This window comes from Lissotriton vulgaris, chromosome 7, assembly GCF_964263255.1.
Source record: "Lissotriton vulgaris chromosome 7, aLisVul1.2, whole genome shotgun sequence".
Taxonomy (NCBI): Eukaryota; Metazoa; Chordata; class Amphibia; order Caudata; family Salamandridae; genus Lissotriton; species Lissotriton vulgaris.
In genome coordinates, this window is record NC_141695.1 from 884,383,525 (window position 1) to 884,398,973 (window position 15,449).

At 49.8% G+C, this 15,449-nt stretch overlaps 1 protein-coding gene across 1 annotated transcript in view; it reads left to right on the forward strand.

Moving 5' to 3' along the window:
* The first annotated feature begins 1,279 nt into the window (after window positions 1–1,279).
* Window positions 1,280–15,449, forward strand: part of LOC147702617 (zona pellucida sperm-binding protein 4-like) — a 79,007-nt gene continuing 64,837 nt past the window's right edge. Inside the window, exon 1 of the mRNA XM_086928812.1 lies at window positions 1,280–1,551. Within this exon, the coding sequence (XP_086784938.1) occupies window positions 1,359–1,551 (193 nt within the window). The 5' untranslated portion in view covers window positions 1,280–1,358. The remainder of the gene's footprint in view (window positions 1,552–15,449) is intronic.

Here is a 15,449-nt window from a genome sequence, read left to right on the forward strand (position 1 = left end):
AAGCCCCGACATTGTCCGTGGGTCCCCTTACCTCAGCCGCCGCTCCTCCCCCGCGCTCCTCAGTTTACCGCTCCGCTGCTCCTCACCGCCGCTGGTTACCGCACCGCTCCTCCGGCCTGTCCGCACCTTCTCACGTCACCGCTCCTCCCCCGCGCCATATCCGCCGCTCCTCGTCGCGCTCCTGGACGCCGCTCCTCCCCGCGCTCCTGACGTGAGCACGCACGTCGCGGCCGGCGCTACTTCGGAGGGACTACTTTTTTTTTAATGTACATATTTTAAATAACGTTTTTTTAAAAATGTATATAGCCTATAACCATCTGCATACACTGACGATTACAACGGTGTATCGGGTGAGTGGATTGGCGCTGTGGTTCCCGAGTTTACCCGCCTCAAAGCCTCAAAGTTCTTCCTTTATTTTAGTATAGATATATATACGTAGATTTCCTAACATAAGAAGATCCTTGACCTGGAACTACAAATAAGGAAATGGACTCCCGTTTCTTTGTGCTTTTGCTATTTATTCTGTGCAAAATGTCGCCATGACGCGTTTTGGGGTCAACAGCCCTTGATCACATGACATGACCTAAACTTTTTCTACCTATTAAAGTGACAGTGCACAGAAACGACCATGAAGACAGACTATCGTCCTGTCTTATATATATATATATATATATATATATATATATATATATATATATATATATATATATATATATATATATATATATATATATATATTACCAAGTGTATGTCTTTACCACGCATGCCCTTTGCATTGTAATGGCATGCGTGGTAAAGGCATATGCGTGATAAAAGTTTTTGATGTAATTGTAGGTCGTAGTAAAAGTATTTGTGTAGTAATACCCGTGTTGTAATAGCACGCGTGGTATTTGTACATGTTGTAACGAAACATAATCCAAACGGGTAACCGGATGTTGCTCTGTTTTCCTCTTACAAATCATCATCAAATGTTTCAGTCACTTTGGTTTAAATGAAGTATACAAAACTAAAAGCCCCAGAATACACTTGTCTGTTAAATGAAAGGTTAGACCTCAATACATGGTGCGGCGGCGTAGAGCGAGATAGGGCCCCTACTGTGTCAGTTTTCTTTGCGTGGGAACAAGTGACTGTGTCCAGTTGATACAGCAGCACATATAAAAGATAGTTTTTAATATTTACGATCGAGTCTCCCTTCACGCGCTGCCTTGATTGCCTACCCTAGCTGATTGTCGGCAGGTGTGATTGACAGCTGATTGGCCTCACCTGAGTTTACCCGCGCACGGACGGCTGGCTGAAGGGTCTGTCGCACACACTGCCTACCTCCACTGAAGGGAGACGCTTGTAGTGTCCCAGGCAGAATGGGTGGGTGTAGAGCTCTGGTTGTGCTGTCGTTATTCTATGGGTTAGTGTCTCGTATGGGGGCTCTCGGGACCCTCGATGAGTTGGTGCTTGATGGGGGACCCTACGTGTTGGATTGTGGTCTCCAGAGCCTGCAGTTTGCTCTGTCTTCAAGTCACACAGGAAAGCTTGCGCCTATAATCACTGCTAAGGGTGAGTAAGGAGAGTAAACTCTTGAAAATAATGTATGGCCAATTCTTTCGGGCCACCCTGGGTGCGTATGACGTGTTAAGCAGAGTGGCTGCAGTCGGCCTTTCAGCTAATGTTCATGTATTGCCCCATCTGTCACGTGTCCCTGCTGCTGATATGCGGGTGCTTGAGATGATGTAGAAAAGGAACCTGCGATAAACTATTTTCACCACTTAATCCAAATTAAAAGCGCAAACTAGGGTTACGTGTAAGATTTCCAAACAGTCGCAACCCCTCCTCCTTCTTAATATTCACCCACCTCCGTCAGTCGTTTGTAAGTGGGAACATGGGCAAAAATCTAAAATTGCAGGTACCAGAATGCAATGCTCTGTTGGGTTCGCGACCGCGTTCAGATGTGGTTACCCATGACAGATAAAGAGAGATGTGTGTTATTTTTTTCAAGCTAATCATCATCTTTAAACTTAAACGTGAGGTTTACGGGTTCTGCAACTGACTACACAGCCCCTCGCCATATTCTTGCAATGTAATTAAAACTTGGAATTGTTAGGTCTGGCACTAGCGAAGACCTTTTTGCTTTTACAAAACGTTATTCATTTGTTTATTTACTTATATTTTAGCCAACCCTCTTTGCCCATTGGCATGTTGTCCTGTCATTCACGTTTTTCTTCAGCCCGCTACATCATGGTGCAATGACTCAGCCAATGTCTAACTTCAATGTGAGTGATGGCATTCTGCTCTTCACAAGGGATACAGCTACACAAACTAGATGTATCGATTTGTTTTTGCAGTTTTCATACACCACGGACTTGGCCTGAAAGCATTGGAGGGCTTCAGCAAGAGAGCAGAAATGAAGCTCTGGTTAACAAACCTCACAGAACAACGTATTGGCACAAGAAACAAACAGTTCATACCTGAAATAACCTTAATGGAGGGGAAATAATTGACTTGGGAGGTGTGGCTCACTGGTTAGAGGCGGCAGACCCGAGTGCAGAGAACGGCCCGGGACCAGGGTTCGATTCCCGACGCGGCAGGGTCTTGGACCAGGATCAGCGGACTGATAATTCTCGCATCGGTGCCTACTCCGACCAGGGAGCACACTCGGCAACTCTGGGCATTAGCTTGCCTCATCTCCACAACGGCCCCACACAAACGCCGGGGATGCCTGGTTTCACCTTGGAGACGCCCAGGAGGGACTATCTCACAGGGAAAGCCAGGACGGGTTCCCCAGCGGTCTATAGCGCTACGAGGCCTCCGGGTAGCAGTGCGCTTTACAAGACACAACAATTTACAATTTACTAACCTTCAGTGTAAGTCAGCAGAAGGTAACCAAGAGAGCAGAGAGAACCAACATTTACTAATGGAATGCAGATGATGTAAACATAGAAGATGCGAAGAACAATCCCCACTTTAAGCCAGAGGTTTCTGAAATAGGAAGGGTGTGAAGAGACAAGAGGTTGTGTGAAGGACTGGTAGGAGGTATATCTAAAGCATTGTTGCATTAACAGAGAATCCTCCCAGAGTTCCAGAGACAGACAGTTTCCCAATCAGGTAGGAGGCAGTGGAGGGCTCTTGTATTGATGGAGAACCATTGCAGGGTGCAAAGAATGGGAGAGATGTACTTGAAATTCATGTGGCATATCGCAAAGCAGGTAGCTGTATGGAGTACTGCTCTCAGAGTAGCAAGATGCACTTTCAGAAGACCAGAATGGAGTGGGTAACCTTAATTGAGTCTGAAGTGAAACAGTACCTGGACCACTGATTTCACGTCTTGCTTGGGAATGAACTGGAGCAGTATTAACTGTTGCCATGTGCTTTTGGCCAAGGCTGAGATGTGTCTCTAGAGGTCTAGACAGTAGTCGAGGATAAGCCCAGTGACTCGGCATTCTCCACAATGGCTAGTTCACAGATCAGGGTATAGAAGCACTACAGCCAATCTTGCATAGGGAGGTTGACCATTTTTAGAGAGATTAGTAAAAATCTAGTTTTAGTTGGAGTGAGTTTTAAGTGATGATTCAGTTTGGAGGAGAGCAGACCAATGGGTTTAGGTAGATCTGGGTATCCTCCACACATTGATGGTAAATAATTCCATATTTTTCTTGACACTTCACTTGGAAATTCAAGATACGGATTAAAATGGACAGGGGAGAGGATAGAGCCCTGTGTGCCCCTCCTTGTTCTAAATTGGTTTCGCCTAAAACCCAGGTCCCCATTTTGGCTATTTGGTAATGATTACCTAAATAGGAGTCAAACCACTTTGGGTCTGTCCGGTTCAGGCACATTCATTCCTCCAGGATGTTGATCAGAGGATGGCGATTGATTATATCAAAGACAGTTGAAAGGCTTAGGATAACAAGTAGACATGAGTTAGTTGAGTCTAAGAGGCAAAGAGCCATTCACATTTTGCAAAAGGGCAGTGTCTGTGCTTTAACCCTGCTGAACTGGAAGATGTCAAGAAAGTTATCGAACTCAGTGTGGAGTGATAGTTTTGATATTAAGTGCCTTTCTAATACCGTCCCTAAGAAGGGAAGTAGTGACATCTTGCAAAAGTTGTTCAGGTCATTGTTGTCTGCAATTTTTTTCCTCAGGATAGCAAAGACCTAATCGATTTCAGACTATTGGGGGGGAGGGGGGGCATTGACTTAATTTGGTTTTGTGTTAATATGTGAAATTTAGGCAACATTACACACAATTGTGATCAATTACGCCGAATGCAAATCGATCTTGTTTCTCTATATTTTAGTGTAAAATTCATGTGTGCATTTTTTCCACAAGGACTCATTTAAACAAGAGAACTGCGAAGTCGGTCTCGTTCTGTTCCTCCTGTGTGTTTACACTTAATTTTTACTATGAATTGCATGTTAGCTGTAAATTTCTGCAGTGAATGCCGCAAAATGACCCAATTTCATTTAACTAGCATAATGCAAAATTACAGAAAGTACAGAAATGATGCTAGCATAATTAAAGTGTTTTCTCGGCCTGGGTGAAACTTTAAGTGAGGAGGTTATTGGGGTGTTCCAGTATGGTAGCGGCACATTGGCTATTTCTTTGTTCAGTGAGCTAAGCAAAACCTCAGATAGGGTGACTGACTTGAAGATTGTGTTAGCGAAAGACCAGGAGCCCTGGGCTTTGCGTATCAGCGTGAAATCATGGGGAGCAGTGGATTTTGGCAGAAGTGGCTGCTCAATAGACTTATATTGCTCTGCAAAGGAGATGGAAAGTTCTTTACATTTAGATGTTGGTGTGGAGTTTGATTGATAAGGAAATGTAGCATTGGGTTCTTTTTAACAGCAACAAGCATGGATTTAATGTGGCTAGATTTAGCATCACACCTATTTCTTTTTTTTTTAATTTTTCTTTGTGTCGTATTATGTAGCACAAGCGTGGTACGATGGTATTGGAGCACTTTACACGAGCACCAGTTACATTACACCAGGACACATTATTTTGTTTGTAGGCAGGAAGGGATTAAATGACTTGCCCAGCTCAAATCTGCATCTATGGCCATGTGAGATTTGTAGTTTCTTCTAGTGGCCCGACAACAGTAAGTCTTAAGGATGAGGGTGAGTGTGTTCAGGTTTTCTCTAAATGCCTCAGATGACTTATTCGGTAAACAGATCCTCCAAGAACCAGATAAGAGAAGCGTGGGCCGTTTTTTTTCTTTTGCATTTCATTGGAGCATATTCAGTAATTAGGCTACCAATGCACTCATATTCTTCTGTTGTGGAATTGATTTAAATTTTTTTTATTGTCATGATTTTACTCTCTTTAATTGGCCAAAAGTTTTTCGAAGGGCAACTGATAGCTTTAACCCCTTCCCTGTGAATTCTGGCACGGGAGAGGCTAGGGTGTGGGCGTAGTGCTCCCGTACTTATGACTGCTCCATGCCGTCATGTCACGGGCGGCATGTGCTCATTATGGCATGAAGCTGTCATGACCCTGCCCACTCACAAATTCGCCCGCACAGGAAGGGAATCAGTTCCGCGTGGGCGGAGCGGCAGCGGCATGACAGCTACACGCCGTCATGAGCACACGCTGCCCGTGATTCATGACGGCGTGGAGCCGTCATGAGCACGCAACGGGTTAAGACATTTCTAGATTGTGGAACCAATCCACTGGAATTGAGCCTTTGGGGTTCATAAGTGTTCACTTGGAGATGGTGAGATCGAGAATAGAGCATTTGTAATGTGTTGGTTTCTGAGAGTGCTGGAGGAGATTGTTGTCCTGTAGAAAAGAGAACCGATTCACATGTTTATCTTCACCCCAGTGAAGACTGAATTCTACAAGGAAGAGGAGGGCTTCAAGCTGTGATGATATGAATCCAAAGCATTCCTCGATGAGTTTGGTTTTCATTAGAAGGATGGAATTGATGTGTGTATGATGTATATTATTAATACAAATCTCTTAATCTCTCCGTACCTTAAAAAAAAAAACGAAAAAAAAACTGGTGCTCCTATAAAGTGCTTCAAAACATTCAGGTAGAGCCTGCGCTATACCAAATCTTTAAGAAATCAATACAAACAAATTACATGTATTCCTTCTGAGATTTGTGGTCTAGTGGGGCAACAATTGGAAGGAAGTGATATCATTTGAAAGTAGTTTGCTGCTAGGCATGCTTCTATGACTTACTTCGACACCACCACTTTGTCTGGTTTCATTGTTACAGCCAATAATAGACTAATGTGAAGGGAGGAGACTAGGACTTTTCTGGAGCATCATTCAGCCATTCAGTGGTAACATCAATGAGGTTGAGTCCCTTATTCCTGGTGGGCGAGTATGGTGAGGGTCGTCTGTGGTTCTAGATGGATGTATTCTTAAGAACGGTTATGCGGGGTTTGCTGACTACATTGAAGTTCCCATAGCTTTTGCAAAATTGAAGCAGATCATAATCCAGTGAGGGAATTGTTCTACTGGTCCTAGGCTGGTGTTGCTTTTAGGTAGATTGACACCCCTGTATGAGTTCTTCAGGGAGCGAGCACTGATTTGGGGATTATGGGGCAAACAGTAGTTGAGTGTGACCACAAGGATTAGAGTTGAGAAACTGCTTGTGACAAGGAGTTAATTTTCTTTTATAGAAAAGTTGGAGAGGCTACAAGCTAGAGCGAAGAAGCCAGAGGAGGTATAGTCTGAAGTGTTATAGAGGGATCGATGAGCAAGGAGTGAGTTCAGGAGATGTGTTCAACTGAGTTGTCTGTGATGAGGTTGAAATCAGACTAGAAAGGTTGGTCTTTATGTCAGGGCCAGTTGTAGTCCTCCACAGTGGCAGAAAGGTAGAAATTAGGATATGAAATGGAAGGAGAGGGATGGCTGTGGTGTGCTAGCTGATGTGGTTTCTGTATTGCTATTGGGGGGAGGGGAGCAAGTTTAGTGGGTGAGCAAAAGGCAGATGAGTAAGAGTTGGGAAGAGTAGCAAGATTGGGGGTGGGTGTGTTGATTGGAGGAAGAGTGTGTGGCGATAGCAGCCAAAAGAGGTAGGTTTTATATGAGAGGGCTGACGTGTAGAACAGGTGGAATGGAGAAATTCATTGGTGGGAGGTGAGATAGGAATGAGAAGGAAGGTATAGCAGTGAGATAGGAACAGAAGAGTTTCTTAGGGGAGAAGATAGCGAGGAGAGAGGTGGTATGGTTGTTCAGGGGACTGTTAAAGGGGAAGTCAGACAGAAAAGTTGCTGGGGTAATGATAAGTTAAAAGCAGAGGAGTCATTGGATGGGTTGTTGTGAGGGTATTGGGAAGAGGGGATATATGAAGTATTTGACAACCGAAAGGGGTCATGTCAATGGTGGGCAGATTGGGAGTATGGAGGTGTGATCCGGGGGAGGAAGATAGACAGTTGCGGTCGTATCAGGGCTATACTGGTTAGGAATTGGGAGATCACAGGGTGCCATTGGAAGGGGTTGAGGGATTGCAAAGGATGATATCATGAGATTGGATCTGCATTGCTGGATTGGAGCATAATCTTTCCATTAACATAGAATAAAATAGCCATTGAAGGGGTGAAGCCTGCAGCCTTATGTTCACAGGGGATGACATTTATTAAAGAAAGATTTGGGGCTTGGTGTAAGGTGCTGTCCTATTGGTATTTATTGTTAGTAAAAAGTAGAAGACATGATTTGAGGAATCCCTGCCGAGCACAATGATATTACCCAGCCGTCATGGTTTCTGGAAATTCCATTAGAATCATATGTTCAAAATTGTTATGACTTTTTTTTTTTCAATAGATTTGGCGGAGAAGTGACTTTTAAGGAATTGACTCCAGTTTTAGCAAGGTGTTTTGAAGGGGTAGAGGAGTTGCAGATTTGCATAATGACAGATTTCTTGAAAGGTTGGAGAAGCTAAAAAGAAATCGTGGAGTAGGTAGCACAAAATGAATCTTGACAGAGTGCAGAAGTTTATGATTGATTGGGAGTGAGACTTCTTATTGAACCTGCATTAAGCGAATCGCTGAGTGAACTCTTCTTACGGAGGGAAGAAGGGGCTTTGCTCTCTTGCTCTGGCAGCAACGTCTTGAATTGCTAGTCAATAGGTCTTGTTCTATCTGGTGGGCTTTCACTCTACTGGTAATGGGCCTTATGTTGGCAGGACAACCTTGTTTTGATGAATGAGAGACCTTGTTCTGAGCAGAAGGGCTACTTTCTAGAAAGCTAATATGATGAAGGGTGTCATCCAACACTTCAATCCGTTCTTTTCTGGTGGGTAATGGGTTTCTCGCTGCCGGCTGGGGATATCGGAGGCCTGCCTGAACTCGCCTTCCACCTCCTACATAGTGGTGGCCGGGCTCACTCCTGACAGTTGGCAGTACACAGCTGGATGTGCCGAACACCCATAGTGGCTGGGATGGTCCTGTTGTGGCACTGGAGTCTCTCTGGAACTTGCAGTTGAATACTGGGGATTGATGAATCATCATGGTGCGGAAGGGTCTTGTTGCATTTTGGTAAATACACTGAGAATTGATGACAGCAGCACGGGTTAGACTTGGTGTTTTGTTTCCTCTGGGGAGTTTAGCACAAACATTGGTGCTTTGCAGAGGTGGGGATATTCCCAGGATCCTAGGCTGCTGAGGGTGGCCCTCTTCATTCAAATTCCCATTCTGTCTCCAAGACCATCAGAGGCTTAGGCACATGGACACACAGGTCTGCTACATTTGCTTCACAAAAAGAAAACATTTTGATGCACTTGGAAGCATAATGTGCTCCACCTGCTCTCTGGGCCTCCCTCTTGGGGATGCTCTACTTTCCCCTCTCATGGGCCTTACTCTCTCCCTTTCTGCAGATGGGGGCAGTAGTCTCCAATCTGCTCCCCCTGGGAGGTAGAAAGCCCACTAGACACCAGGGATTTCTTTTTTTGGGCAATTATTTTTTAGGGTGGGGCAGCCCAAAACGGGCATTCCAATTCCCCCACTTAAATAACAGCCTTTCTGTCCCCCCTGGGATGCAGATGGGGGGGCAGTAGCTGCAAATATGCCCCGGGGGGGGGGGGGAGGGGCAAAAAGCCCACTAGACGCCAGGGATTTTTTTTTGGGTGGGGGGCAATATGAATTAGGGTGGGGAATGCCCCCACTCCCACACAAAAATTTGTCTTTTGGCCCCCCTGGGAGGCAGATTGGAGCTATAGCCGCCAATCTGCTCCCTTGCGGGGGGCACAAAGATCACTAAAAACCAGGGATCTTTTGTAGGGCAATTACAATTAGGGGTGGGGCTGCCCAAAACGGGCATGCCAATGCCCCCCGCAAAAATTACAGCTTTTCTGTCTCCCCTGGGGGGCACATGGGGGCAGTAGCCCCCAATCTGCCCCCCAGGGGGGCAGAACGCCTACTAGAAACCAGGGATTTTTTGGTAGAACATCTGTGCCGGCACATTGATTCCACTCAAATATGTGGAAATGAAAAATATGTGGAAATGATTTTTTTTTTTCTTTCAACTAAGTTTGAGGTTTGCAGGACATTCTGGGCAGGGAAACATTGGGAGATTCACGCAAGCCATAGCTCGCTGGACTCCCCCGGCTGTCTACTTTTCAGGAATGTGTGGGTTTGGTAGTTTCCCCAGATGGCCGCTGAACCCAGGGCCAAAAACCCAGATTTAGGGGGGGCGTGGCTAGCAGCCGATGATGGCGGCAGCAACCTAGAGAGGCTCCCGTAGCAAGGCGGCTTCCCGCAACAATCCGCATGCCAATCCGCGCACTACTCAGTCCGAAGAGGGTGTACTGGGTGCGGTGACCGAGCGGCACCGGCGCAGAAAATTTGGGAGTGCCTGGACCCCGAATTCGGGGCGAAACCTCATCTCCGTCCCTTGGGCGAGACGGGCCTGGTGACACGAGGCGAGCATCGGTGTCAAGTGAATCCTGAGGCCGGGCGGAAGTTCATCCTCCCCGGCGCAACCATCCGGAAGTAGCCGACGACGCCATCGCCCGACACCTTTGGCTGGCGATCCTTCCCCGCCGGCTGCTCTACCCCTCCTGTGGAATACACGGTGACGCTGGGCATCTGTGCCCCTTGGCTGCGCTCGACGCGGACCGGAGGTCCTGCACGGCACCAGACGCCATTTTGCTGAACTGGCCGAGGCCGCCAAAGCTCCGCGGCGGCCGGCGACACTTGCATAGTACCAGCGGACGTTGGCATCCCACCAGTACTGAACCCCCCCCTGCATTCCCTTCTTCCCCCCCGTGGACAGCGACGGACCTCCGGCCCGTTCCAGCTTGGACTTTGTCTCACTGGACAGCAATGGCGGGGAAGGGACAGCGGCAGAACGCTGCTCAAGCGAAGCTCGGGAAATATGCCTATGAGGGCCAGTCGGCCACACAATCTGAGCAGCGCAAATCATTGGGGAAGGGTTCTGACAATGACGGCGCAAAAAAGGCCACGCTGGACGACGTGCTACGGACACTGGAGCAGGTGCAGGCCACGGTGGGTTCGACCGCGGCGGAGGTTACCCTGATCAGAGCCGACCTCCAGAAAATGAGCGAAAGGGTGAAGCAGGTGGAGGTAGTGACCAAATCTTTGATAGAAGACGTTTCGGACCTGCAGGTGGCAATGGAGAGGCTGCAGGCGGACAATAAACTTTTGAAAAGTAAGCTGGACGACCAGGAGGGGCGTTCCAGACGCAACAACGTCCGTATTTTGGGGGTCCCGGAGTCTGAAACAAAGGGGGCCATGGACCTATATGTTGAAGACCTTATAAAGACCAAACTGGCCCCGAAGGGACTATCAAACTTCTTCACAGTAGAACGGGCCCATCGGGTCCCGGGCGGGACGCCCACCCCGGGTGCAGCTCCGCGCCCCATCCTGGCGAGACTCTTCAACTTTCGAGACCGCGATGCAGTCCTCCAGGCCGCTAGGGTGGCACCGCCCATCCAAGTCCAGAATTCAAGGATTTCATTTTTCCCCGACTACACGGCGGAGGTCACCCGCAAGAGGAGGACTTTCCTCGAAGTTAAAAAGTCGCTTCGCGACCAAGAACTACCGTACTCCATGCTGTATCCGGCCCGGCTACGAGTGGTAGCGGATAAGAAGGTCTGGTTTTTCGATTCAGCAGAGAATGCCAGGGAATGGCTGGATGGCTGGCGCACAGTGGACCGCACCTCTAACCGTCGACGCAACAGATCGGGGGGGACGAGCCGGCGGGGCTCCCGCTCCCCATCCAGGACCAGCGAGAATGGATCACCACCACAGGACCAATTGGGAGCGGCTGGCGGCAAATGAAGATACCACAAGGGACTATCGAGTTACTCCTGAACTCTACTCCCACTGATTCGCTACTGAGCCGTTAATGGACACTGGCCCGGACGCCCGAGGGCTGCAAAGGGACCGCCTGCATTGGGGGACACTCTCCCCCGACGTGCAAGTACTCTGTTTCAGCTATGGGTTAAGCGCTCTGCTAAGTTGGGGTGGCGGGCAGTTTTGAGTCCGTTTGGCAGGGAGGCAGGGTGGGGGGTGTTGGGGGGGGGACTTGTTTGGTTTTACGGGAAATTCATGCTATCGTCTGAACAATGTAGAATGTACTGTGCTGTTTACTGGAACGATGTTGGGAGGGTGGGCCATGTGCTGCGGGTTCAGGCCCCTGAGTTTCGATGGTGGTGGGTGAGCGGCATAACGTGATGCAGGCGGGTGAGACGCGATTGGGCGGCTCTTCCCTCAAGCTTCTGGCATGGAACGTGCGTGGATTGGGTGATAAAGTGAAGCGAGGCCTTGTTCTGTCCGAGGTCAAGCGACATAAACCTGACCTCATACTCCTTCAAGAGACCCATCTAATGGGTACTGCCACCAAGGCCCTGGACAGGCGGGGGTACTCAATGTTGGCCCACTCCGAATTCTCCACTGGGTCCCGGGGCACGGGTATCCTGCTTAGAAAATCCTCAACTTTTATCACCATTTGCACAAAAACCGACTCACAGGGTTGTTTTGCGGCAGTGAGTGGTCAATGGGAGGGGCGCCCCCTGACAATAGTATCAGTGTACATCCCGCCGTCCTTACACTCTGTGATGCTGCCTGCCCTGGGCGATTTCCTACTGTCCCTCCCCGAGGGTGACACCTTGTTGGGCGGGGACTTTAATTCCCCTGCCGACCCACTACTCGACAGGTTCCCCGCACCCGCTCTCCCCGGGGGTCCCTCCAGATTCCAAAGGTTCCTTGAAGCGTTGGGGCTGGTAGACATATGGCGGCACGTCCACCCTACATTACGACAGTACACCTTCCATTCCACCGTCCACAATAGCCTGTCCCGCATTGACCACTTTCTGGCGCTTGGGGATGGTTTGCAGCGCGTAGAAGAGGTGCTCATTCACCCAAGGGGCATTTCGGATCACTCCCCACTGACTCTCACCATTACTTCACAAACACGCTCACGCCGCCGCGTCTTCCCGATGCATGCCTCATATCTTAAGGTGCCGAAGGTCCGGAAAGCACTGCAGACCGCCACAACACATTACTTTATGGAGAACGAGCCTACCGCAGCCTCGGCTGAGGTGCTATGGGAGGCCTATAAGACTGTCCTGAGGGGGCAAGCCATTAGCTCCATAACCTCGTATAGGCGAGAACAGGCGGCGGACCACTCGGCGCTCGAGATACGACTGCGTGCCGCAACCACGGCCCATGAAACGGACCCCACTGACGACACACTGCATGCGCTCACGCTGGCCCAGCGTCTCTATACAGACCATGCTCGACACATTGCCCAAGGTCACATCACTGACACACAGAACCGAGTGTATGATTTGGGGGACAAAGCAGGGAAAATGCTGGCCTGGCTAGACAAAAGAGGCGGGAGTGCCAAGGGGATCCAACAGGTCAGGGATGTCCTGGGGAACACTCACACGGACCCAGCTCGGATAGTAGAGGAGCTGGCTGCCCACTTCGAGAAAGTCTACACCCCGGAGCGGGACGTCACGGCCATTGCGGCCCAAAGCGCACTGTATGATCTGCCCATCCCGGCGCTGTTGCCCGAGGCGGCGGCTGAGCTTGAGACGCCTTTCACTGCTGACGAACTGCGGATCGCCATTGGGGCCCTGCGTACGGGCAAGGCGCTCGGACCAAACGGAATTCCAATTGAATGGTTCCAGGACCGCACTGCTGTTATTAGCCCATACCTGCTTCGAATGTATGAGGAGTGCCGTACTGCGGGGGTACTCCCGTTAGACCAACGGACGGCCACAATAGTGGCTATCCCTAAGCCTGGCAAACCTCCGGAGGAATGCTCCTCATACCGCCCTATATCCTTACTCAACGCAGAAAGTAAAATCCTGGCGAAACTGCTGGCAAATCGTCTCCTGCCCCACCTCTCAGATCTGATTCACCCAGACCAGTCCGGGTTTATGCCCCACAGGAACACCTCACTCAATCTACGGCGGGTGCATGGGGTGTTGGCCAAAACGGATGAACTCGACGAACCAGCGGCCATCTTGGCCCTAGATGCCAAGATGGCCTTTGACATGGTTGAATGGGCGTATCTCTTCGAGGTTCTCCAGTACATGGGTTTCGGCCCTGTTTTCATATCCTGGATTAAACTGCTGTACACTATGCCGGTAGCGCATGTGGTGGCGAATGGCCACATTTCGCGCTCCTTTCCGCTCAAACGCGGCACTCGGCAGGGCTGCCCTCTTTCCCCCCTACTATTTGCACTGTCGCTAGAGCCCTTGGCAATCCGCATTAGGACCACCCCCTTGCTCAAGGGGATTCAATGGAGGGGGGGCTGGGAGGACCGCATTTCGCTCTACGCGGATGATATGCTTGTATACCTGACGGACCCTGACCATGGCATCCCGGCTCTTTTAAGTATCTGCAATGCCCACGGGGAGGTGTCGGGCTACACAATTAATTGGACTAAATCTGAACTATACACCCTGGCGGGCGGCCCACCCGCGGTTGGCTCTGACTGCCCCCTGCGGTTGGCCGGCACGTCCTTTAGATATCTTGGTGTTCATGTTACGAGTGACCCGGCGGAATTTGAAAAGTTGAACTTGGAGCCGCCGCTGGACCGCCTCAGGCGAGATGCGAGCTTCTGGGCAGGATTACCGCTAACGATGCTGGGAAAAGCAGCCCTCTTTAAGATGAAATCCCTGCCCCGCTTTCTGTATATTCTGGACAACACCCCCTTTGCGGTGCCCCCCAGGTACTTCAAAAGGGTGGCGGCAGTGGTCACTAGTCTACTATGGCACAATCGCCCGGCACGGATAGCTCACGCCAAGCTCTGTAAAGGTTGGTACGAGGGTGGCATCGCACTCCCTAACCTTCAACTTTATTATTGGGCGGCTCAGCTTAGACCGATTAATCAATGGCTGCATGCATCACAGTCGGACCCTGCATTCCAGGCGGATCGGGCCCAGCTAGGGGCGGGTACCCTGCTGGCCCCGCTCTATGACAAGCGTAAACTCAGGTTGTTGAGGGGGCCCACTAAGATCACAGTTTCCGTCTGGCACGCAGCCACCGCTGCGCTAGGCTGGAAAGATACTATCACTAAGCTCACCCCGCTTTGGGATTCACGTGCTCTGGGCAACCTTCGGACCAGCAAGGGGTTCTCCCGCTGGGATGACATAGGCATCTCAACAGTGGGAGACATGTGGGACCATGGGGCTGTCATCACGTTCGACCGCCTGAAGGAACTCTACGAAATGGGACCACATGAAACCTATCGGTATGTTCAAGTGCGTCATGCTCTGCTGGCGGTTATTCCGGTGGGGTCAACTCTCCCAGAGTCGTCCCCGCTGGAGGATCGCCTCCTAACTGACTATGTGGTGGAGAAGGCCACCTCCCTTACCTACCGGAAACTCCTGAATAATTCCCCAGACCCGCTAGTGCCTCTTAAGGGAAAATGGGAGCAGGACGTGGGGGAGATGGATGAACACGAATGGAACGAGGCACTGGCATCCCCTAAAGAGGCGGGCATATCCTCTAGAATGAGACTCATCCAACTCAAGGTTCTGCACAGGACATACTACACCAGAACATTGCTTCACCACATACAGCGAGCCCCTGACCCCTTCTGCTTGCGCGGCTGCGGGGAGGAGGGCACACTACTCCATACATTCTGGGATTGCTCCCTTATACAAACATATTGGTGTCAGGTCATGCGCACCGTCTCACAAGTCCTAGAGGTCTCCGTGCTTCCAGAACCACGTCGCTGTCTTCTTAATGTGTGGGAACCAACTGACCTGTCCCGACATGGTCGCCTCTGGGTAACGATTGGTATGATGATGGCGAAGAGGGACATCGCACAGCGTTGGGGGGTGGCAGATCTGCCGAAGGCCTCCCAATGGTGTGTGAATATGGATAGGACCATGGTCACGGAGCGGGCGGTGTATTTATCCAGGGGGTGCCCGGCCAAGTGGAACAAAGTTTGGTCCCCATGGAATGTTTACCGGGGTGAGATTTGTGAGCCACTCCCTGAAGGGGACACACTGGAGTCGGATGAGGACG